Source organism: Myzus persicae, unplaced genomic scaffold (assembly GCF_001856785.1).
Source record: "Myzus persicae strain clone G006 unplaced genomic scaffold, MPER_G0061.0, whole genome shotgun sequence".
In the NCBI taxonomy this organism is placed as follows: Eukaryota; Metazoa; Arthropoda; class Insecta; order Hemiptera; family Aphididae; genus Myzus; species Myzus persicae.
This window is the reverse complement of record NW_019103955.1, coordinates 42,789-69,228: the sequence shown is the minus strand read 5'-3', so window position 1 is coordinate 69,228 and position 26,440 is coordinate 42,789. Positions and strand designations below refer to the sequence as shown.

Below are 26,440 nucleotides of genomic sequence, written 5' to 3'. Positions count from 1 at the left end.
TAAGTTTGAAATATCATAAAAATAAGAGATTTTGAAACAATAAGAACTTTTTTTGTATAAGTGATACCAAAAAAATTAAAGCTACATTTCACAGGTAATGTTCTGAACTACATTGTATATTAATTTGGAGTGTTAGCTATCACTACAGCCTGAGTGGTTCTATTCCGCGCAAAAAAGTTTTTGCGTTGTTGTACATTTGTAAGACGGAGAAAATAAATGCAGGTGTAACATCCTCTTAAACGCTCGATTTCTTCCTTCAAAATTTTCAATATTGCATAGGTACAGCTAGTGGTTTCCACAATTTCCACGACAAGGTACTTACCAAAATATGGTACGCAATGAAAGACGAAAGACGGCTATGTTGTATAATATCTATAGTTATATTTTTCTGTGTTATCTTTAAGTTTATTGTCAATGATAACAGATAGTACCTAACTGATACTGCATATCACCGAATTGTATAGCCTTGTGTTTCTAAAGAAAATATTAAAAATTAAGATTTAATATTTATTTAAATTTATTATAACAATTTAATAGCTTGCAGTATTAAAATTTATGAAATACACATCTTATGTTCATTCTATAATGTACAGATATACATTTTTCAAAGCAGCTGATCACTGTCGAGCTGCCTTAAGTAATATAGTGCTTAAGAGAAATGCTGGTCACAACAAATGGTCCAATATTAAGCACATAAAAGGAGCCAACGACCAACAGAAATCACTATTGTTTGCCAGGTTTAGCCGTCAAATGAAACTAGCCATCAGGGGTAATGTTTGCGTTTTGTTATTAACAATTCAATTCAGATTACGGTTAATGTTTTGCTAAGCGTTTTGCCGTGCATAGATCACTTACATACTTACCTCATGCCTATTAATTAATAATATTATTATACATATTTTAATTTTACGGTTTCAAATATCAATATATTTACTCATATGAAAACATTGTAATTAATATTATAATTTACATAACACCAATATAATATGCTATATAGTACTGCAAAATTTCTTATGTGATATATGTATGCTATCAGACAAAATCTGCTTTCTCTTCTTTTTTAATTATTCTTAGTTGTTTTTAGTTTGGTCTATTACATTTTTGTTATTGTCTATTAATTTTAAATTGGTTTTTTATGTTGTAATTAAGCAATGGTTATTGGTTATAGTTTGGATTCAAATTGTAACACTGAGGTTAATGCATTTTCCCTATTTTAGTTAAGTTTATCAACATATAAATATAAATTCAAGTACTTGAATTAAACTTGAAATTGCTTCTCACAATAAAAGTACAATTAAAATACCTAATCATATTTTATATGATTAATTTAATCAAAGTATTATATTTTAGATATTTTAAAAATATCACAATACCTAGTCACCTAGATCTGAAAATAAATATTTCAAACACAGATTAGAAATTAAAAAAATTATGAAAAAATAATGGTTTTTTTTTTCAGAACAAAATGATTCAAATCCTGAAACCAACTCTAAGTTGGCATCAATCATTGAAATGGCTAAAAAGAACAGTATGCCGAAAGATACTATCTTAAATACTATAAAAACACATGTACAAAAATTAGTTAATAAATCTAGCAATTATTTTTCATATCCGATATGTTTTTTTTTTTTAACAGACTAAAATTTTAAATATTTGTTGTAATTAAAAATACCAACACCCATCTAGAAATAAATATAACTGTTTTTTATTTGTAGTTTTGCTATTACTTTATTGATAAAACCATATTTAAATTTAAATTTAAATAACATTGAATTCTTACATACCTAATGTAATAGTCTGTTAAATATAAAAACTGATGGGTGTTAAAAATATATTGACTACAAAATGTAGTTTATTTTTTATACATTTTTTTTTTTTAGTCGAATAGTAAAGCAGATCCACATTGGCATGAAATTAAAGGACCTAGAGGTTCAATTATACTGATTCAATCATTGACAGAAAATGCAAAACTACTAAAGCAAAATTTAAATACTTTAGTACGAAAATCAGGGTAAGAATTTTAAAATGTAATAAATCATATTTTATAAAACAGTTCTCAATATATATATCATAAAAACTGTTTTAAATAGACCCTATTAAATTCTTAGTGGAATGATTGGTTTTACAATGATGTTTTCATATTTATTAATTTTTTTGTAAATTATTTTTTAGTCCTTCATAACTTGTTCTTTCTACAACTAAACAATTTAAAAAAAAATATGCGACATAATATTAGACATTTAAAGTTTAAATATTGACAAAATCGGATGTGTGAAATAATGATTTTAGTTATTTTGTTGTAATTTATAAAATATTATCAATTGCAAGGACTTGAAACTTTTGTCACCGTTATGTATTTTATAATTATCCATCTGTATTCTGTATACAATGACATTTTAGAAATATTTATCACATTAAGCTATTTATACCATGAACTTATCCATACTGTCCTCCAGTATGTCTTTATTTACTTTGGAATGAACGACATTTATAAAATATATTATGCAATATTATTCTCAAAATTTGTTCAACATACTTATGTACTTCCATAACTAATAATAAATAATAAATAAATAATGTGCAGTAATATATATAAATTATTAAATATACTTAGAAATAGTCTTGTCTCCAATCAGAATTTTGTACACAATTATTTATCATTGAATTCAAATTCTACACAATATCCATACAGTAACCTCAATGACAACTCTATTTTATTTATTATTGTTATAATAGTTCATATTTTAATCTGTTATTGGCTTAAAAATAATATGCTCTTTTTTTACAGAGTAAATATCAAGTATTTTTAGAAAAAAGAGATAATAAACTTGTTAAATTAACGTCTAAAAACTAGAATACCAACCTATTTGTGATAAATAGTATTCACACAATATTCGACTAAATGAAATAATAAATTATATATGTATGTCTCGAAAGCCACTGTAATGGATGTTTTAAACTTAAATTAAATGATAAAAATCATTGTATAAGGTAAAAGGATTCTGAGCAAAGATAGTCTGTCAGCTTATAATAATACTAAGTATATTTCATGAATTATTGTGATTAAAGTAATTAATTTTACAATTAGGTATTAGTACTACAGGACGCTAAATTTATTTATGCCAAAAATATTGGTTTGAAAACTTCATTGTGTGCTTAAAATATAATAATATACTGTAAAAGTTTCAAGTGCTCACAAATAATATTTTTAAATCACATCAAAATAACTAAAATCATTATTCTTGGTTTTAATAAGTAATTTCATCCAAATTTGAACTTAAAATAAATACAAATAAATTTGTATTTTTATATTTTTTGGTTACAGAAATAATTACTTATCTTATATGGAACCTTATTTTAATTTTCAATCCTTAGCTGTTAAAGTTGAGCAGTTTCTAAATTTTCAACTTCAAAATAATTTGTAAATTTTCAATTTGATAAATTTGCCAACATTTTAACTTTAAATGCTTATAAAAAAAATTGCGCATGTTTATTTTTAAAGTTTTTCAACTGCTATTGAAACAATATATTAGGAAGCTTGCATTACATTTTCTAAGCTTTTTGCCTCAACGATTTTGTCAAAACATGATTTTATGTAAAAATTACCGTATTTCCTCACTTTTTTTTGTTTTTTTTTCCCCCAGTGTTTTTAAGGTATAAAATAAAAATTTAAAAAACATTTTGAATCTGAATCTGAACAGTGTGAATTGTATTATATTCAAAGAACTGATCATTTTAAAGTATTTAGTTAAACCATCTAATTTATGTAGTAATTAGTTGTTTTGTATTTTATTTAAAGCTTAGCATATTGTGATTCTGGAGCTAAGCATTTGTTTATTCACAAAGGAATTCTAATAGCTAAACCATCTGCTGATTTGACAAACGCAACAGAAGATTGTATAGAACACGCAATTAATGCTGGTGCTGAAGAAGTAGAAACTGCCAGTGACGATCTAGAACCTGGATATTTTAAAGTAACTTTTTTAAATTTTATCCTTTATACTAGTTATAGTGTTAAATTAAGTTCAATAGAGCCAAAGAAAATATTTACTAGGCAGTTAAAAATTGTTTAACTATTTTCATATTTAAAGTTAGTTTGTCATGCATATTACATATTATCTTCTTCTTATATAAAAATGATTGTTTGTTTGTTAGTAATCAGTAATCTTGGAAACTATTGAACCAATTGGTAACAAATTTTGAGCACACAGTCTTTGAGACTCGGAGAATGCTTATAGCTTTGTTTTTTAATCCATATAGGTTGCTATAGGCTGGCTATAACATGCATTTTGTTGTTGCTAACGAGAATAGAAAATTTTTTTATTTTTCCTCTGTATTAAGAGTTGGTTAAAGGAATAAAATATACTTCTATATAATCTATAATATATATAATATATTATGTTTGTGTAAATGAATGTTTGCTTGTAGCTTATATACCTACTCAAACATACTTATCTGGCTAATTTACTTACATTCATTTTAAGTTTTTCCATAAATGAATACCAACATTTATAGTATTCATTTATACAAATTGCTTATTTACTTTTACATAATTAAAATTACTAAGGGTTTTTAGACAAATGTAGTTATCATGTTGTAGTTTAAAAGATGATACATCAACGTTTGACGTTATATAAAATTACACCTATATAGTAAAGAGCGTTTAAATTAAAAACATTAAAATCATTAAATACATTTTCTGTGGAATGATAAAACTTTGCTTTTTTAAAATTGTTTTAATTAATGTGCACAAAGCAACTTTTAATATTTTTAAATGCATAATGTATGTCCCACCCCAGATTTCTATACCATACCTCATTAATTATTGACTATTGAGCATGATTTATATGAACTATACTTAAAAATTATTTTCTTAAAATGTATCTTAAACTCTTAAATATATTAAGTAACATATAAATCATGTTTGTTATATGTTGAATGTGACTTTATCATTTAAGCTTTTCATTAGGAAAATGTCAGTTCAATATTTGTTTTCTCTCTCAGACCTATACTTAACATAGATAAAATATTTTACCTAAAATCATTTTTGTTATCTTTGAGTAAAACCAAATATTCCAAAAATGTAATATTATAATATTTTTGAAGGTTAGGCATATTGATATTATATTTTATTATCATCCCCTCTAAAATACTATTCTCTGTCATTTTTGAAATGTTCGATTTTATTCTAATATTACTCAAAAAAGCTTTACCTCTATTAGGTTACTTCCACAGTACGTACTTCATTTTATCCTATACAATTTTATGATTGACTAATTTAAAAGCTTTTTTAAATACCAGAATACCTATACCAAAACCTTTATTATCATCTAAATTTGTATGAACAAAATTAGAAAATAAGATTAATGATTGCATAATCATAAATAAAAAAAAAGTTTTATAACTGATCTTAAAACATATGATTTAATATCTAAATTATTAAAACTATCATTAAATAAACAATATATACCAGTAGTACAAAAAGTATTGTCATTTACAGATAACAATATTTCAGTTGAGTTACAGTTTGGTAATACATTTTTATTACATTTTAAATGATTTAACAATCTTTAACAAACCTACATATATATTAGAGTCTAGTGCGGCGAATATCAAATAAGAATAAACATCGCACTACCACGTGTAAACACTATGTTACACTTACAGTAGTCTCGCTAACCCAGACTATAGGTGAGACCGGACTCTATCCGGATTAAACTAATGACGTTTTTTTAACTTACTAATAAATGTAAATAAAAAACACCTTATGTATTTATACAAATTCAAAATGTATTGATTTACAATTTTGCATTACACATTTTTATTGCTATTATTATGATATATGTATTATATAATATATACATATATCAATACAAATTTACAGAAAATAAGACTGAACTCACTTGAAAAAATAATACAAACACACTACATATGTAATCGAAACGATATTATCTCAATCATTAATCATGGGTATTCCCGAATATATACATTATACATGAGTACTGAAGTACGAAATATAGATTTTCCGTATTAGCGATGATCGGATTACCTAGACTCTCCTGTATCATCATTTGATCAGCTTTGTTAAAAACACAAGAGAAAATAAATAATTTTACCCATTTAATGAAAAGTTATAGTGCTCACAAAACCGAGTTTCACTTAAAAATATAAAATCAAATGTATAATGAAAATAGTTTTAAAAGGGAAATAAACTCATAAAAATGTAGTCTAATACTCCTAATATTATAGACAAATTAATATTATTAAAGCATGTTTCTTTTAAACAATCAATCTGAATAGTACAGTGAAATTTCCATCTAACGAACTTCCATTTAATGACATATTCTATTTAACGAATTATTTTTGAGAACCAAGACCCTCATTGTTAATCACACGTAAATTTATCTCCAAATAACGAATCTGATGTTTCTATATCACGAAATAATTATTTGATAAAAACTGGTTTTTGTAAATGTTGTCACTATCAAATTTTAGACATATAGTTCTAAAATTGTACATGAACAATGTATCCGATAAAGATGAGACATCGGAGGTAGGCAAACTGATACATTTTATTGCAGTATTTTAAAACTTAATGATATAGAAACTTTTTACGAAAAAAGTACAATTTATAAAAATAATAAGCAAACAAAATAGTTTAATTATTTCTTCTGAATTATAAAATTAAAAACTAATTAAACTGTAATATTATATTTGATGTTGTTTTTTACATAACATATTATACAACATAGAAGCATATACATACACACAATAACATTTTTAAAAATAGTTGAAAAAAATACGTAATTCTATTAAACGAATTTCTGCATATTACGATTTTTTTTTGCTGCTTATTCTACTTCGTCGTATGGAAGTTTCACTGTATTAACACATTATTATTTTGAATATTATTCATGTCATACCTTATAAGTTAATTCGAGTTACCTACTAAAAAAAAAAATTATTATCTACTTAATCTTTTATTAAAAGACAGTATATGAGAAATGTTAATGATATGAGATCCAATTAAACTCGTTTTTTTTAGATTCTGAGCGAAGCAACGAATATATGATATACAATAATGTGTGTTTTTATATTTATTTTTTTTTGTTTCTGTCATCATGGTTTGGTTCAGTAAAAGTGCTTTGATTTTCTTCAACAGCAACTTTTCTGGTATAAAAGTGAATCTAGTTGACGCATTCGGGAGGTTTAAATTTAAAATTCCCGATAGTTTTCAAAAGCGACAAGAAAAACAAATAAAAAATTGAAGAAAAATGGGAAGTTTTCGAAAAAATAGATTTTTGTTTTTAGTGTTACTCAAAAAAAATTACTAAATATACATGCAATTTTCACTGTGTTTTTGTAGCATTTTCTATGCATCATACAATTTAAAAAATATTTTGACTCATATTGAACTATTTATAGGCTGCATATGAAATGTTCGATTATTATTACTTAGTTTTTTTCTTTTAATGTTTATAAAAAAATGTATAAGCGTTTGTTTTTAAAGCATTAGAATTTTGACAAAACTTGTAAAAATCACGCTAATTAGCAAATTATATTTAGTTAGAAATTCATAAAAAATTTTCTTTTTATATAGTTTTTTTATAGTTTGCTTAACTTTATCAAAAATATTTCTACCGGAAAGTCAAATTAAATTTTTATGAGCGTTTGAAGTTGAAATTTTTAGAACATTGGATATTCACTCGATTTCTCTTGTGGCGATTTTCTTATTTTGTCGTAATTCAAAAACAAATTACTGCAGATACTTGAAATTTACACCATATGTTAATTTCATCACTTCATATACTTGATAAATTTTTCAAAATATTTTGACTTGTTTTAAGCTGTTAACGAACATTTACAATTTAATTTTTCTATAGATGTCAATAAAATTGTATTGGTTGAGTCAAAAAGCTTGAAAATTTAATATAATACTCTTGATATATTGTTTAAATAACAGTTGAAAAATATTATTTCATAATTCAAATTTTGACAGTTGAAATTTAAAATGATTTTTTAGTTGAAAATATAAATTTTTCAATTTTTATAACTAAGGATTGTTAATTTAAAACAAGGTTCCACTTATGCAGTTATTTTCAACTGACATTTTAAGTTCAAATTTGGTCAAAATTGCTCATTAACACAATGAATAACGTTTATCATTTTATTGTAATTCGGTTCCAAAACAAACTAATATAATAATATAATATAGACTAATATAATATTTTTCCTGCACCACTGATAATTTAAGAATAATATTAATTCTACTTATCGCCTACCATATTAATAATAATTCATAACAATATAAAATATCCTAGACTGACATAGCGTCTCCTCTCATAGGCGTTTTTTGTGTACAATGATATGATATCATTGAATTCAAACTTAATACCATCCATTACAGCGACTTCCTAGACACCTAATTTACAGCAGAGCGACATCCACTTACCCGTTTTTTATAATGATTACACTACTATAATAATCTGTTCAAATATATTAGTAGTTGTAGTGTTATTTTGCTATTTGTTTAGCGGTTTAGCCAGCAAACAATTTTTCATTGTTCATTACATAGTTGATCATTTACATTTTACAAAAGTGTCATGACTTGAAAAAGTAGAATGAAATAAAAAGTAGATTTTAATTTTTAGTTTTTATTTAATAGCAGATAATCAATTATTTTGAAGTATGTCCTTTTTAGTTGTGCTGACCACTAATTATGTAAAAAAAACTGTGAGGCCCTCACTTACCTAATGGACTTATGAAATAATATTTAATTTAAGTTAACCTAATTATTTAAGAAAACATAAGGAAGATTAAAATTTATTAGGTCTTAGATAATTAATAGAATATTTGGAAAATTTTAAATTGAACCTATTATTATAACAACACGTTATAAAGTATATTATATTATTAAGTTTGAAAACAGCAGTTATAGCTATTGTGCATAGTTCAGTTAATTGCAGTATGAAATGATGCATTATTTTAAACTTATCTGTTTGATTGTCATAAAATAAAATTGTTAAGTATAACTGTACCAGTGTGCTATGGGCACGTGCCCCATCTACAAAATTGTAAGACAGAAGAAAAATGTATATTAATTTAAAATGAAGTAGTATTATTCCATCATAATATAATTGGTATATTATTTTTAAAAAAATGTTATCATATACTTGAATTTGAATACAATACGTACATGCCATGATGTAATCATACGGCATTGTGGGGCGGGCACAAATTCGTTGTGCCCCGATGGCCCGATCAGCGGTATTAGATTCCCCCCCCCCCACTTTTCGACACAAATTAATACGGCGTTGCCTGGCACAATTCGATTGTGCTCGGATTTTATTTTTATTACGATTTACGAGATTTTGTTGGTATTATTGTCCACTGATTAACTGTATGATTATATTTTTTATTTATTTTTAAACCATAATTTTTTTAAATAATTATTTGTTGCGCAAGGCTAAAAAGTTTTTATCATCAAAAAATGAATTTTATTTTATTTAAAAATCAATAGGAATTGGTGGTATGTTTAAAGTTGTGATAGTGGACAATATTTGTGTCCTACTTTCAATGAACCTCACGAGCCGCCACTGAGCTGTGTAGTAAATTATTTTCTTGATATTTATTTTAATTAATTGCAATATGAATATAAATTAATTTAATTTAAAGAAACACAAGAAACACAACATTAGTAAAATTAGTTCCAATTTTATATTGTAATGTAACAAAATTATGAAACTATACATAATTTATATTATTTTATGTCTAGTGCTAGGAAATACTGAGTAAACAAATGATGAAGTAGATTATACTTAGAGGTACATAAGATATAATTATGCCATCACGATGCTTACTAGAAAAATGTTCATTTTGTATTAATAAAATATAACTTAGAAAATTGTTTTACATCGTACTTAATTGAGTTATAAATTCGTTTTCGGTAATTCAACAGTTAATAAAACATAAATAATTGGAAACCCAACCGCCACAAATCATTGAACAAATGAGATAACTTGCTTGGACCTTAAAATGTTTGAACTCATCTTGTATAATTATTATAATAATAGCAGATCGACCAAATCCATTATCGACATTATCAATCTTTTTATTTCCAAGTATATTATATTTTGATATTTGTATTATTATTAGACTATAGATAGACCTAATAAAAAACATACTGGTGTGAATTGATAAATATGAATTAATGTAATTTCTGATACTCTATATTTTTTTTTTCTTTAAACTTATATCGAAAAATGACTGGTCCTTGCAGAGAAAAACTCGAGTGGAGGTCCAGGGATATCTTAGTTTACAAATAATTCTTTTTTATATTAGTACATATTACATTTTTATATAAAGATAAATAAGTAGTTTTTCATAATGAATCAGACAAACAATTTCAGTAACAGCGCACAAATATTTACCTACAAATATTAAGTTATAGACGCATCATATTCATATCTTTTTTTGTTGAAACATGGGTAGCGGCATATTAGCCATATCACTGGGCATTGAGTTAAGTATCTGCGTCCCAAGGAAATAATATAAAACTTTTTAGCAGCTAGTTTTTGTGGGCCAGTCTAATAAAAAATAACTAGCTGCATATCTGGTGTTGACCCCATAGTTTATAGAATTCAACTGGTTATGTTTTTTCAGATGTATGAAAATTGTTTTTAGGTATAGTAACTCTATGTCGAGGACATTTCCAATATTTTTATTTGACACCCTGAGTATAGTATTTTGACATTTTTGCAGCTATAGAAGAACATTGTTATGGGCACCACCCCACCCAATTATGCCATACGATTATTGATTTAAATAATGTTAGGTATATGGTTCTAATGTCTCTGAAAGGTAATATCTCACGTAGTTCTTTCATTATGTATATATATCATCTTTTTTAGTTTATTTGAGACCGATGTAATTTGGTTTATCCATTTCATATCAGAGTACATTTCGTTGCCTAATTACCTACAATGTTTGCCGATGCTAACCGATTTACAATCACAACATTCTATTGTAACGTTTTATGTCGTTGCATCGGCACGATTTTTATTATACATAATTTTACATTATGTAGTGTCTGTTCTAAACTGTATATAATATAAACAATATATTATTATTATTGTGAAAAAATAAAACAAGTAAATACATTGTTTTTTTTTGTAGAATTTTTTGTATTCTTTACTGAATATCACCCCCGAGTTACTTTTCATGTTATATCAGGTTATATTTTAGACCTAGTTATGCCACTGTCTCTCACTATAGGCGGGGGGAAGTGGATTGCACTGAAATTAAAACATTTGGTTGTTTGTATTTTTATATCTGACATCAACTATTTTTATTCATAGAAAATATTTTACAGATTGCAAATATTTTAAGAATTTAAAAATGGATTTAGGAATCATTTATTCATAAATAATTTTTATAGGTACCTACTTATTAGCTTGAAAAAAAAATATTATTCAACGCTTGATTTTCTCTGATAAAGAATGAATTATATTTATCAATGTACATGTTGTTAATACAGTAAGCTGATTTGACCTTGTCACGTGCCGCGTGAACTTAAATGAGAAGCCACGATGTTTCTAGCTCTCTATTCTTACAGCAGTACTACCTATTATCGAGCCCTGAGTGCCCCGTTGCCTTTGAGAAGCCGGCTATAGAATTAAATCAATTATTTAATAGTTTAAATCGTTTTTAATAACACACATATGTGTATTAAAGTTATGAAAAGAGAAAATTACAGGAAGGTCAAACTAATTTTTTAAGAGCGTTTGAAGTTTAAATATTTTTTTATTGGATTTTCAGCCTTAAATTGACGAATTCTCATATAGAACGATTTTCTTATTTTGTTGTCATTCAAAAACGTATGACCGTATACACTTGAAATTTTCCAAAAATGTTTATTTTATCATTTTCTATACATGAAAAATTGTTTTCACAAAAAAACTATTTTCACGTATTTTGAGCTATTTATAAAAAATTTCAATATTTATTCTTATTTTTTTTTATTTCCTCATGAGTAATTCATAATTTTACTATTGAATCTAAAACACTATAGTATAAATATAATATACAGTTTTTGTTATTTTTCTTGCAGTTCAAATTTGGAAGAAATTAGGTATTTAAACGAAGAATAACGATCTTAGTTATTTTGTTATAGTTATGATTCTAATATTATAGGCTAATTGACAGACCGTCTCCTCTCAGAATCGTTTTGTGTGTACCTGAAATGATATTTTATTTTTGAATTGAACTATAACACCATTCACTACAGTGACCTGGTTATAATATACTGTACAGCAGAGTGGTAACCACATTAAAATCATAGATATATTTAATATTTTAATCTATTTTGTAAATCTATAGCATGAGATTAATCATGGGCTGAAAATTGATAAATTATTAGTTATTATAATGAATAATAATATTTAATAACTACATTATTATTCATGAGTCATGACTGCAGCATATGAGTATTGAGTAATGGTTTTAGTGATTACTGTTGAGACCCGAATTATAAAAGTTTTAATTATGACATAAACTGATTAAAACAAGCATATCTTTAAAGGGATGTAAAATGCAGTACAATTTATAGGATCTATGTTCTATGAGTTGTAACACATTTTGTCATTTGTATCATATTTATATAATTTAATTATATTTCGGCTCAAACATATTAGGTACATAATATGCCGTTTATTTAAAAAATGAGAGGTCATTATTATATTAACATTTTAGTAGGTACCTGTGTAATGTGTCTACATTATTCGTTGGAGAAAATGATTATACTTAATATTATATTTATGTATATATCCACTCTATAACTTATGTATAATATCTTTAATAGTCCTTCCTCTATTTCTATACCTACTCTTTAGTCTATATAATACAGTGTTAATTAATAATAATCACTTATAACTATTTTTTTTTTAGTATATTTATATCATCAATTTCTTCTCCACTATGTATGTTAACGCATTCCTTTAATCGCATTTAGTTTAATTTGAATATTCTAAATGCGTAGTTATTAGATAACATTTTGAAGGTTATAGGTCAAAATTCCCATTTATTATACCATCAAGGTGACTTTCTTTATTAACCAGTTTAAGTGTTCTACTAGAAATAATACGTTAGATTAGTTGGTAATCAAATTAAAAATATTATCTTTTATGAAACGTATATGTATAAGAGATCGTCAATGTGCATCTGCAGCAGGGTCATTATTTTTTTTTTAATGAGTTATACGAGTAACGTGTTTGACTGTTTGAGTGGTACATAATTTAAACACTTCTAGTTAACAAAAAAAATATACATTAAAAAAAAACTAATCTTTGCATGGAAAATAAATCTTATAGGTCTGCTATAATATATTCAATCCTACATTGTGGTCCGGATCGCTGTCGAGTCACGGTGTAAGGTGAAAGTAATCTTTGTTGCCATCGTTACATAATATACATTATTGATTTTTGGGAAGTACGCACGCCAGGCGTCCATCTGTCGGCCGACTATCTCATGACCATGGCAACGGACAAGCCATTAGATTATTATTTTGTTCTCAAAACCTGTACCGAAAACAAGAAATTCTTCCCACGATACATCCTAATAGTTTTAAATTTTTTATCGTCTTGAATGATATTAAAATAATATGTTAATGTATATAGCATTATTTCGTAGTGTCATGAATACTATTATACTTATAGACTTCCTAGGCTATAATATAATAACAACTGAGATGCATTTAACTGAGTATATTATACAGGTATAGTTTCTAATAGAAGCCATAATAAATATTAGAAAGAATTACCATCAAACACATCGACGATGAGAATGTCCAAAAATAAATAATAATGTATTCAAAAAACATACGAGAGAGCCTATTTTTTCTTCGTAATACTTATCGTTTTCATTACATATAAAAACTAAAAAAAAAAAACGATAACCACGGAATTTTGAAAACCATTACAATATTATACACACTTTAAATTACTGAACACACATATTTAGTATTGACATTTCATACTTGACTATATTGTTTATTAATATTTATTTAATATTAGTGATATGACTATGTAGTATGTACTTACTGTATAGTAATTTATAATAAGTATCATTTAAAAATGTCCTTATGTTGTATAGCATTAGTAATATTATTACATTATTAACTCATAACATACAGATACTGCTAATGTCTAGGACATATTGTCAATCATGAGCCCAAATCATTGGGAAATTCTCGACGTGTCTCATACTAAGGAATTAACTGGACCTCAGCAGTGTCCCCTCGCCGCTGTAGCAACAATTATAGTTTTAGACCGTTTTTCTTCATAACTCACTATGGGTGAATAGACTTGGGAAATTTTAAAAGGATATTTACATAAAAAAATCCGTCGAGGAGTCATTGTGTCAAACGATAATAAAGGGCCTCATTGCACAAATACGGAGGAAATTACGGATAAACCTCTATCCGGCCAAGTCAAAGGCGATATTAGTACAACACTATAACACTATAACAGTCAATGAAAACTGAATGATAATTAACAACCGTTGTATTGTTGTGAATTGATGTAATACTATTGTTATCATGTGTTAGAAAAAAATAATTTCAATTAGGTGTAATCATTATTAATATATATTTATTGTGTTAAATAATTGATCTAAATAACTTTAGCACCTAAGGCCATTAATAAATAAATTATTTATTTATTTTTCATTGGAAGCTGGTGTTTAAATTTATTTAAGAAAAAGTAAGTTAGGTGATGAAATTTTTTTAAGTTGTTGAATATTATATAATAGTATAGTTTCATTAGAAATAACTTATATTTGAATATTTGAATTTAATTTTAATCATTGACTAATATTATGACAAATACAGTAAAATTGCGTCATGTTATATTGTGCTTTCTTTATTTATTTTTATTTTTTATGTATATAGTATTTGGTAAAAAAATACAATTTGCCCTATATGCTAGTTTTCCGCATAAATTGGTAAATACTTATTGTATTAATTTTTTAGGCCGCGGGTCTGTCCGATATGGCGAAATCGCTATCCGTCTGGTTAAAACAAATATACAACTAACGTCGTCAAATGATAACACTGAATATTAAAACGGTTTATAATATTATATATTATATAATTTATAGCTTGTATAATACAATTTTCTTGTAAGTGATAAAATGATTCAACCACAAACATTTTTCTCAGTCATTTTGATTTTTTAAGATGTTTGCTTTTAAAAAGCGTTGTGAAATATAAAATATAAATATACACTTTAATATATCATATAAATTCATCTTGTTTCGTGATTCAGTCAATGACTGTAATATTGTATGACGAAACACAGGCTCGTACTGTTATTACTTATTAGTTATTAGTGTTTTTATTATTTATGTAATTATACGACTTACAGTTTAAGCATATGTACCTACCTACGTCATAATTCGATAACAAACGTTGATTATGGGAGTACTGCTCATAATATGAACATTTAATTGTTTTCTGATGTTGTCATTAAATTAGTCTTCTAAATGTCCTTAATTCATATAGGTGTTACCAGCCTTTTGCCTAGGATATTCAAAATGTTTAAAATATTACCCCTCTCCTTTCGCCCCTTATTAGATTAGAAAAAAAAAATTCTTTAATGAATCAACTTTATAATAAAATACGAACAAAATAGGTAGCAAACACAAATAAGTAATACACAAACTTTTTTCCTTTCAAAACTAAAAAGTAAAAGATAAGTCTGTGATATTAAATGAAAATAATATAGTATATGTCGCACGTGTCACTTGTGACAATAGTGATAGGGATCATCGCTCTTTGCGAGATGTGTTTTGTGTCTGTGTAGTTATAGTATGGTATACACTGGTACTAGTTTAATATTTAACATTATGTGACATGTGTTCCGAGAAAAGGAAATGTCAAACGGTATTATGCGTCGAGTTTTTTACGACGACGACCGGGCGATGATTGATTAATATGAAGTAGAGAATGACGATTATACTTTTTAAAAACTCCGAATTCGATGAGTGCTCTCTACGGAACAGTGTAAGTAGATTATCATAACGTCGTCATCTCATTTATTCTTACGGCGTAGATTATCGATAGACAGCCATTAAACATTTTGTAACCGGGACGACCGATAACAAAATTTAGTACGACTGTTTACATTGTGGCATGGTAGGGGACGACCGACGTGTAGGCACATGCGTCGTTTCCCGGGTGACGCCAGCGAGGGTTCAAGGACGCATATATTTCACTTTTCCCGGCCTCGTGGCTCGCGTACCCGAAAAATAACGATCGGCGCCGTTGGTCGTTGACACCCCGGTCCCGCCGACGAAATAATATTATACGTAGATATACATACTACATAGGTCGTATGAGCCGGTTTTGTAAAATATACACCATAAACCTTGTTTTTTTTTCGTTTAGGCCTGACAGGCGATGCGTTTGGAATTTCGTAATGCGTAGTGCGTACACGTGTACACAGCGGCATATATTATTAGATAATAATACATTATCATAAATTATACTTTATACATCCGTGATAGAGGAATATAAACGAGAAAGATCCTATCTTAATTTCATGAAAGCGTATTGTAATTTATTAAAAAAAAAAAAAAAATAATAACTTATGAGACGTGTACGCCCAAGGTAGGCTTTTATACATCTATAGTTAAGTGGCCTCTAGCCATAAGCACCCAATAACGATGGACATTATAAATTATAATTTATAATCAAGAAATCTCTTTGTATAGGTGTACGATTTAGCCGGCCTACGGAACAAAGATCTTATATTGAATATTCTGTTAAAGGTATAATAAATAATAATACTGCGTAGTTAAAAAAAATATATATATTAATTACCCTGATATATTTTTAATTTGTAATTTATATTAATCTTATTAATCTTTAGCTGCTAACTTTCTCTTTATTTTTTTAAATTATTCAAAATAATATGTACATCGGAAGAATATTGATAGTTAAGAATTAATATTAACAATACTTATTATTGTTAAGTTTATTCATTCAGCCCGGTCTCGTCGAGGAAGGTGATGAGGTCGCTTGGTATGTATTACCTAGTATATACCTCGTGATATATTATTTTTCGTAAATAATATAATATATATTTTATACTGTAATAGTTATCTATATTATTTTAAACTATGTTTAACATATTCTTAGTATTCAAATATAACAAAATCGACTAATTATTATTTTTTAACTAGAACACAGGCTTGTATTTTGATAACCCAATAAATGGTTATCGGAAATTATCTGTTCTCTATAACCGACTAATTATTATTATATTCGATAAACGATTTCCAAACGTTATTTGGGCTTATTAAGTTCTTGTGCGCCTTCAAATTATTCGATTCGAATTATTCGAACACTATTTTCGATAAGCTGATTAAGTTAGGATTTCCTAGTAGGTACTAATGATTGCATCAGAGTAAATTTAAGAAAATTTAAGAGGACGTCACAACAGCATAAGATGGTTATTACTTATTTTCGTGTTCCGTCTTACAAACAGTTGCTCATAATAAACAAATGTACCTACAACAGTTCACGTTTAGTTTCGTTAAGGCTGGGGCCTTTGGCCTAAAAAGGCTATACACAGCGTTCTGCGTCGCGTTTCACACCGTGTTTTACCCAGATTTTTTTCTACTCCAGTAGCCCATATGATGCGTTGATGTAATTCACCGCTTAAATACGCAATATACAGCTACGTTATAAAATTATATAAATGCAGTGTTTCATTCACCGGCATAGCCCATCCCAAAACATGTATCTACAATACCTATTATGAGTTGGCGTTTTTCTTAATTTGGCGTTCCGACAAAAAACGCGGGCTGGCAGTTATAGAAATGCTGTGGATCACATCTGTCGTGTTTATCCACTCAAATATAAAACAATGAATATTGAATCCTATGGATAACGTTGTGGGACACTTAATGCGACGGAAAAAGGAAGTGTGTAGCCCCATCCTTGACTTCACCTATAATATGAATCACGGACTATAGTCGGGTGAATGAAAAGTGGCCTCTGATGCTTACGCGCCTAGCGGTGAATTTTTATCATTGTACCGCAAAATTATGGAAAAAAACGCGCGCATTTTAATTATTAATCATAATGCAATTACGCGCTTTACGTGATCCACTTTGAGAACCCGCGGCTTATCGAAAAAAAAACGTTCCTATCATATTGCCAGCGGCCACTTTTCATTCACCCGACTATAAGATAAGTCACGGAGTGAATTCGCCTATTATTAAATTTTAATGTTTGATCTCAAGGAACACAGTTACTTTTGTTATACCTTTAAATTTCACTCTAATATTAAAACTAACGATACTATACGTCTATAATTCTATATACGTGAAGTATTGAATATTGGATAACTTATTGTGTTACACGCTTGCTAGACAATAGACACAGATGCATACAATAAATGCGGGATGGCGTCCTGTAATGTTTTAACATCATTATTCATTATACTATAATATGATTTTAATATTGGGTATATATATTTTTGAAAAACCATTATTGATGATATTGCTCCTGTAATTTGACCGTATTTAACGAATATTTCTGATAAAGTATAAAATATGCCACTGCTTGTATAAAATTCCACTAGGTAAGCCTATGACACTTTGTGTGTAAAACGAAACCTCTATGTGAAAATACTACCACGCTTAAGTTTAAAAGTTGTGTTCTATAATGACTAAGTATTATCTAAGTAATGACTATATAGTTATTGCTCCTAAATAATTGTTTTCTAGTAATGATTTAAAATTGTATTTGAACTGTAGACTTAAACTTCAACAAAGAAAAAACAAATGTAAGTCGTGATTATTACGTGTATAATATTATAAATCATACGAATGTACGATGGCGTACCTACTGAGATTATGACTTATGAGTCATAAGTTATGACTATAGTCATTATGGTATACTACCAAAGAGTCCTAACGAATTAGGTAAAATGAGGAATATGATGAGATGCACAATCAAACTTCCAATTAGTATAAAATAAATTGTGACTAAATGATTTACTTGACAAAATTAATAAATAATCTTGTAAGTGGCTATATTATCAAGATACTCTTAAAATAAATTGATTAAATATATTATTATTTTAAACATTGTTATACATACAAATATACCGGCATTTTTTTAGTTAAGGTAGTTACCTAGATAGTTAATACTTAATTAAGCTGATAAATCATTATAATATATTATGTATATGATGATACTAATAATTACCTAACTAAAGTCATTGCATTTTTTTTTAAATTTATTATTTTAAATATTGTTAAATATATATACCGGACTTTTTTGGCTTAGGACTTTTTTACTGCAATTCAGTCATTATAATATAGAAAATACTGTTACGCTAATATATTTTTATTTTTATTAAACTTATATTTGTAGTAATTATTAATTTAAATTAACTCGAATAAATATTGTACTACACAAAAATTAACTATCAATTTCCTTACGTCATAATCATGTCATCTAATATATCATTACATTTTAATATAATGTTTTTTCATTGTCTTTATCATTTTATCATACATTTTTTATGCAGGAACTAGGAAGTGTTTTCAGTGGGATATTAGTTTATTATGTATAGCACACCTATTTTGTCTACAGTACAATTTTATTAAATATAAATATCTTTATGAATTAGCTTTAGTAATAAAATTAGTTCTATAGTAATTTTATGGAACGTTCATCCAATCATCCGTTCATGCTGATAAATATAATTGAATATAGTTTAGGACATTATATTCTTAATAATGAATAATAATTTCAGTATTTGGCCGTTGTATCACTAACTGCTGTAGCCTTGTAAAGAAAATAATTATATTTTTTAGTTAATTATTATAATTATATTCTCTGCCTTTAGTGCTTTCTCCCTCTGTCTATCTCTGTCTCTCTCGCACACGCCGTTTCCATACGAACATATATTCCACGACTATTATTGACTATACATTACACGTGCGCTCTAGTTCACGCACTCGCACGCACACTACGTATAGTCGCATGTACACGTGCAACACACTCACAATGTATTGTATTACAAGAAGACACAAAGCCGGCCGACGCTGTTGCTAGAATTCCAAGGCCACCCATCCAAAATGNATCATATTGCCAGCGGCCACTTTTCATTCACCCGACTATAAGATAAGTCACGGAGTGAATTCGCCTATTATTAAATTTTAATGTTAGATCTCAAGGAACACAGTTACTTTTGTTATACCTTTAAATTTCACTCTAATATTAAAACTAACGATACTATACGTCTATAATTCTATATACGTGAAGTATTGAATATTGGATAACTTATTGTGTTACACGCTTGCTAGACAATAGACACAGATGCATACAATAAATGCGGGATGGCGTCCTGTAATGTTTTAACATCATTATTCATTATACTATAATATGATTTTAATATTGGGTATATATATTTTTGAAAAACCATTATTGATGATATTGCTCCTGTAATTTGACCGTATTTAACGAATATTTCTGATAAAGTATAAAATATGCCACTGCTTGTATAAAATTCCACTAGGTAAGCCTATGACACTTTGTGTGTAAAACGAAACCTCTATGTGAAAATACTACCACGCTTAAGTTTAAAAGTTGTGTTCTATAATGACTAAGTATTATCTAAGTAATGACTATATAGTTATTGCTCCTAAATAATTGTTTTCTAGTAATGATTTAAAATTGTATTTGAACTGTAGACTTAAACTTCAACAAAGAAAAAACAAATGTAAGTCGTGATTATTACGTGTATAATATTATAAATCATACGAATGTACGATGGCGTACCTACTGAGATTATGACTTATGAGTCATAAGTTATGACTATAGTCATTATGGTATACTACCAAAGAGTCCTAACGAATTAGGTAAAATGAGGAATATGATGAGATGCACAATCAAACTTCCAATTAGTATAAAATAAATTGTGACTAAATGATTTACTTGACAAAATTAATAAATAATCTTGTAAGTGGCTATATTATCAAGATACTCTTAAAATAAATTGATTAAATATATTATTATTTTAAACATTGTTATACATACAAATATACCGGCATTTTTTTAGTTAAGGTAGTTACCTAGATAGTTAATACTTAATTAAGCTGATAAATCATTATAATATATTATGTATATGATGATACTAATAATTACCTAACTAAAGTCATTGCATTTTTTTTTAAATTTATTATTTTAAATATTGTTAAATATATATACCGGACTTTTTTGGCTTAGGACTTTTTTACTGCAATTCAGTCATTATAATATAGAAAATACTGTTACGCTAATATATTTTTATTTTTATTAAACTTATATTTGTAGTAATTATTAATTTAAATTAACTCGAATAAATATTGTACTACACAAAAATTAACTATCAATTTCCTTACGTCATAATCATGTCATCTAATATATCATTACATTTTAATATAATGTTTTTTCATTGTCTTTATCATTTTATCATACATTTTTTATGCAGGAACTAGGAAGTGTTTTCAGTGGGATATTAGTTTATTATGTATAGCACACCTATTTTGTCTACAGTACAATTTTATTAAATATAAATATCTTTATGAATTAGCTTTAGTAATAAAATTAGTTCTATAGTAATTTTATGGAACGTTCATCCAATCATCCGTTCATGCTGATAAATATAATTGAATATAGTTTAGGACATTATATTCTTAATAATGAATAATAATTTCAGTATTTGGCCGTTGTATCACTAACTGCTGTAGCCTTGTAAAGAAAATAATTATATTTTTTAGTTAATTATTATAATTATATTCTCTGCCTTTAGTGCTTTCTCCCTCTGTCTATCTCTGTCTCTCTCGCACACGCCGTTTCCATACGAACATATATTCCACGACTATTATTGACTATACATTACACGTGCGCTCTAGTTCACGCACTCGCACGCACACTACGTATAGTCGCATGTACACGTGCAACACACTCACAATGTATTGTATTACAAGAAGACACAAAGCCGGCCGACGCTGTTGCTAGAATTCCAAGGCCACCCATCCAAAATGCGTTGTTGTTAAAATGTAACGATTGGTATAGTAACCCCCCGGACTCTTCTACACTCCTCGTGAACCCTCATAAAGACCCATGTACTGCGTGTTTCGGCAGCTGCGTGACCCGGCGGCAGGTGCGCCGTGCTGTTGCAGCTGCTTAGGTATGAAAAAAAATATTTTTTTTTCTCATAAGATCGACGATATTAACACTTAATATTTTTGAAATTCTTCCCACGGTTTAAGTTGGGTTAGGTTATTTCCCACGATTTTTTGATTCGACTTGTATCTTTTAAATTACAATAGGCACTTTTCCACAACCATATCTTACATGACGTCATGACTGTACGGGATTATTAGATCGTATATTAATGTAACGATAAAGTCCGATTATTCGTTATTGGTTTCAATAGGCTCTTGGCAGTTTACAGAAAGTAAACGAATCTGGAGGTCTAATCGTCCGACGTCCGCCGTCTTCATGGGAACGCGGCATGTTATACCATACCCGTAATAGCTGGAATTTGTTTTTGTCTAGTATCGTGATTCGTGGCTAATGACGACGAATGTACTTTGTATTATTGTTATTTGAGATTATTGAAACCGAACTAAATATTATGTTTCTTCTTTATTTTAGTTGTATATGTTTTACGTTAGGTTAGATAGGTCTTATTTAAGAACGATATTAACACTATACATTTTCCCGACGCAATTACTACTTATGATTAGATAAAATAAATTGAAAATAATTGGATCAGTGCATTGTGCATGGGCATGACGTATGAAGATTGAAATTCAGTTGTATTACTTGTATTGTAATATCCAATATTGGAAAATAATTGAAACTCTTAAAAATTATTTTAAGTTGTCGGTAATTTTGAATTAGTTAATTAAATAATGTTTTTGATATTATCATTGTTTGCCCAATAGCCGAAACTATATAATATACCCATAGGCGTGCCACAACGATAACATACCCATAACGTGTGGTGCTTTCGCTGCATCTAACCATTTATTTAAAATGCTGATATCATAATATTATATACCTTACTAGTTGTGCACTTCGTTGCCCGTAAAGAATGCCACCTTTATTTTTAAGTTTAAATAAATTCGTATTTGTTTTAAAATATAATTTCTTCATTCAAAATCATTAACGTGATGATTTTATGAATACTTTTTAATTTATATATTATATAATTATAATAATATGTATAATTTCAAAAAATATATTAAATTTAAAAGATAAATGTCTAATGTCGGTTGAATAAAAATTATGAAATGATTTATCTAGATGCAGAAAAAACTTGTACATTGAACATATGCGGGCACATAACCATGTAAATAATTCTATTTGACAGTCGATAACCGATAAATTACGGTACTGAGTACATTATAAATTATAATAGCCTGATACTCTATTATATAATCGAAAGATACGGGTGCATCATTTTTACTTCACACATCATAATGAAGGAAATAATTGGGTTGCTATTATTGTTCTGTCGCACCGAAGAATGTGTGCTGCATCCAACTTATAAATCCTGCGTATTCTTATGTATACATCATATTTTGTATTCAGCCTCTGAACTGTCCGAATTACAATATATATACAAGAATTTTCTGGTCTACAGAAAATGAAAATAGCAGTTCACAAAAAGTTGGTAATCTAGACAAGGGAAATTAACTAACTATAATATTCGCGAATCTCAAGATTTGAAATTTAAATGGAGACTATATTATGTGTCGCTGCCCTTCGAATATTTTTTTTTGAATTGGCCACCTGTAAGCTGCTGAAAATGAAATATGTTGGTATTTGTAAAATTGAACACGATCAATATTCAGCTCTCAAGTTAACATGCCGGTCGTATAAAATCGAAAGCCACCCTTGCGAAATATTCTCCCCCTCGGTAGTTGCCTTTGTTTTCTCTCTTTGTTATGTGCGCAACACGTTGACGCGTTTTCACTTTCACTCGTATTATTCCAGGATGACATCACTCCACGCATAAACATCGTGGGTGGCAAAGGCCAAGTAGGCAACAGCGTGTAGTATTGATTATTTGGTTGCTAGGAAACACCCTATTTTCGGCGGTTACCCGCCACCACGTCCCGTGGATATATAATACAACAGGATAGCCAATTTCGCTTCATGTTAAAGTCGATAAAATACAGATTTTGAAATGTCACATGAAAATAACCAAAATAATTAAAAAATTGTATTTTGTAATATACTTATTGCTATTTGGATCTATATCAATGACAACATTGTAAACATGGGTATTTTTTTATGAGAAAAATCGGCCATTTATTGACTTTAAAATATTACACATTAAATTATTGTAGATACACCAACTCGGCTATCCAGTGAAAAGTTATACTTATTAATTTTTATGTATCTGAGCCCGTGGCACATACTCTTTTCATATCTCGCCCGCACCTGTAGGCTGTACAATAAATTATGTTTAATATATAACAAGTTTTTATTCTCATCGCATGGGTTTTGAATTTCTGACGCCCTCTTAGCCCCTAATGTCAATTTGGTATAAATAATAGGTATAAACATTTAAATATTTTATGTTCAGTCAAGCAGAACGGCGGTTTATAAAAAACAGAATACACTTATCTATAAAATAATAATAAGCATATTTATCAATATATTTTATGCATGGATATTAATTTTTAAATTAGCCATTGCCCATTATATTATACTTAATCATACATAATTACATTTCATAGTGATGTATAGCCGCTATGTACATGCAGCTGTGTCTTAGATATAATATATCTCAACTTAACCAAATAGCTGTCATTTAAATTAGAAAATTGTTTATTTAAGACTTATCGATTGTATACTGTATTTACTACTTTATAATATATTGCATATCTATAGTTATAGATTATAATAGTTTTATATTTATGAATACATACTACAGTATACTATGTACTGTTTGAGTTGTATATAATTTGTTTGATAGGTAATAGGTATTAATTACTGGCTTATTATTTTCACAATGTGCTATAGTTATTATTTATTTGTACTTATAATTATGATGCATAAATCTAAATAAATAATATATTATTCCTCAACCATCATGAAATATAAATAATTAAAAACAATATAAAAACTTTTCGTGTTGAACAATATATTCAATCGATTTATTAAAATACAAATACTTAATAATAATAATAATAAATAATTAATAATATTTTAAATATAAAACATAGATTATCAATCTATTGACTTCATTTACAATTACATAAGTACTACATTATAAAAGATAATTAGAGGACTGAATTAAAACCTGTGTGCATTGAAATATACAATTATATGAAAATTAATAAGAGGTAGCAGATATAAGTATGAATTGTATAAGTAGCTCATCTAAATTAATCCAATTGTCAAATAGTAAAACTATTGTTTATTTGTATTCATATTCGTATCCCGCGAGGATTTACATATTTTAAATAAAATGCTGACGTTTCAACATTTTATTTTCATTTATCTCCAAAAACGTCAATATTTTCAGAAAAATGAACTCTACAAATGGATATCTACAATTTTTTTAAAATATATTTCTTAGCTTTTTTACTAAATCATTCAAATTAATTAAAACGTGAAATATTTGTAGTTGTTGTCTCTGTGAGTCTTATTAGAAAACCAGAATTATGATATCTCCATTATTTCAGAAGATATCGCAATGAGTAAATCCTTAAAGGACACTATATATTAAGTTTATTCTTATTTTGCCTGTAAACCAAAAGGTTTAAAATACTAAAATAAAGCATTTAATTTAAAAAAATCATGTACACGACTGCACAAGTTGTAACAATAATCGAAAAATTAAAATTCTTTAAAGCAGCATTTTATTTACAATCACACTAATATTAATGATACTAATCTACAAGTATAATAATGTGCGAAATACTATTTATCGGACCTTATAAATTGTATAGTATATTATAGTTTTTGCTATTTTATTAACTGAATAGCTAGGTATAAAAAATATATATATTTTTAAAAATATTTCTCATTTGATAATTATGTAACATAAATATTAGTAAAACAAAACTGATTTATTTAATGTTATTTGCAGTTTCTTTGTGAACCAAATGATATGCCTAAAGTACGGACCAATCTAGAAAAATATAAGTACGACATAGTACACGCCGAAGAGGAACACTTGGCCTTACAAAAAGTATCATTGAGCGATATAGAATACGAACATTTAGCAAAATTTATTAATAACGTCCAAGGATTACCTGATGTCATCCAAGTTTATGATAATGTGAATTAATGCAATGATGTAAAATTGTTGATTGTCAAGTATAATATAATCTTTTGTTAATAAATGTTATTAATTTA

General features: G+C 27.4%; 1 protein-coding gene across 1 annotated transcript; it reads left to right on the top strand.

Moving 5' to 3' along the window:
- The first annotated feature begins 436 nt into the window (after positions 1-436).
- Positions 437-26,440, top strand: LOC111036842 (translational activator of cytochrome c oxidase 1-like). Its single transcript, XM_022319082.1, has 5 exons — positions 437-769; positions 1,460-1,569; positions 1,881-2,011; positions 3,800-3,974; positions 26,172-26,440. Exons 1-5 carry the CDS (start codon positions 556-558, stop codon positions 26,370-26,372), a joined length of 831 nt encoding a protein of 276 aa, XP_022174774.1. The 5' UTR covers positions 437-555; the 3' UTR covers positions 26,373-26,440.

Excerpts from the sequence above, each read along its gene's own strand:
- LOC111036842 (XM_022319082.1), top strand. The coding sequence starts at position 556 with ATGAAATACACATCTTATGTTCATTCTATAATGTACAGATATACATTT. Across the intron at positions 770-1,459 it reads AATGAAACTAGCCATCAGGG|AACAAAATGATTCAAATCCT; the intron begins GTAATGTTTGCG and ends TTTTTTTTTCAG. Across the intron at positions 1,570-1,880 it reads TAAATACTATAAAAACACAT|TCGAATAGTAAAGCAGATCC; the intron begins GTACAAAAATTA and ends TTTTTTTTTTAG.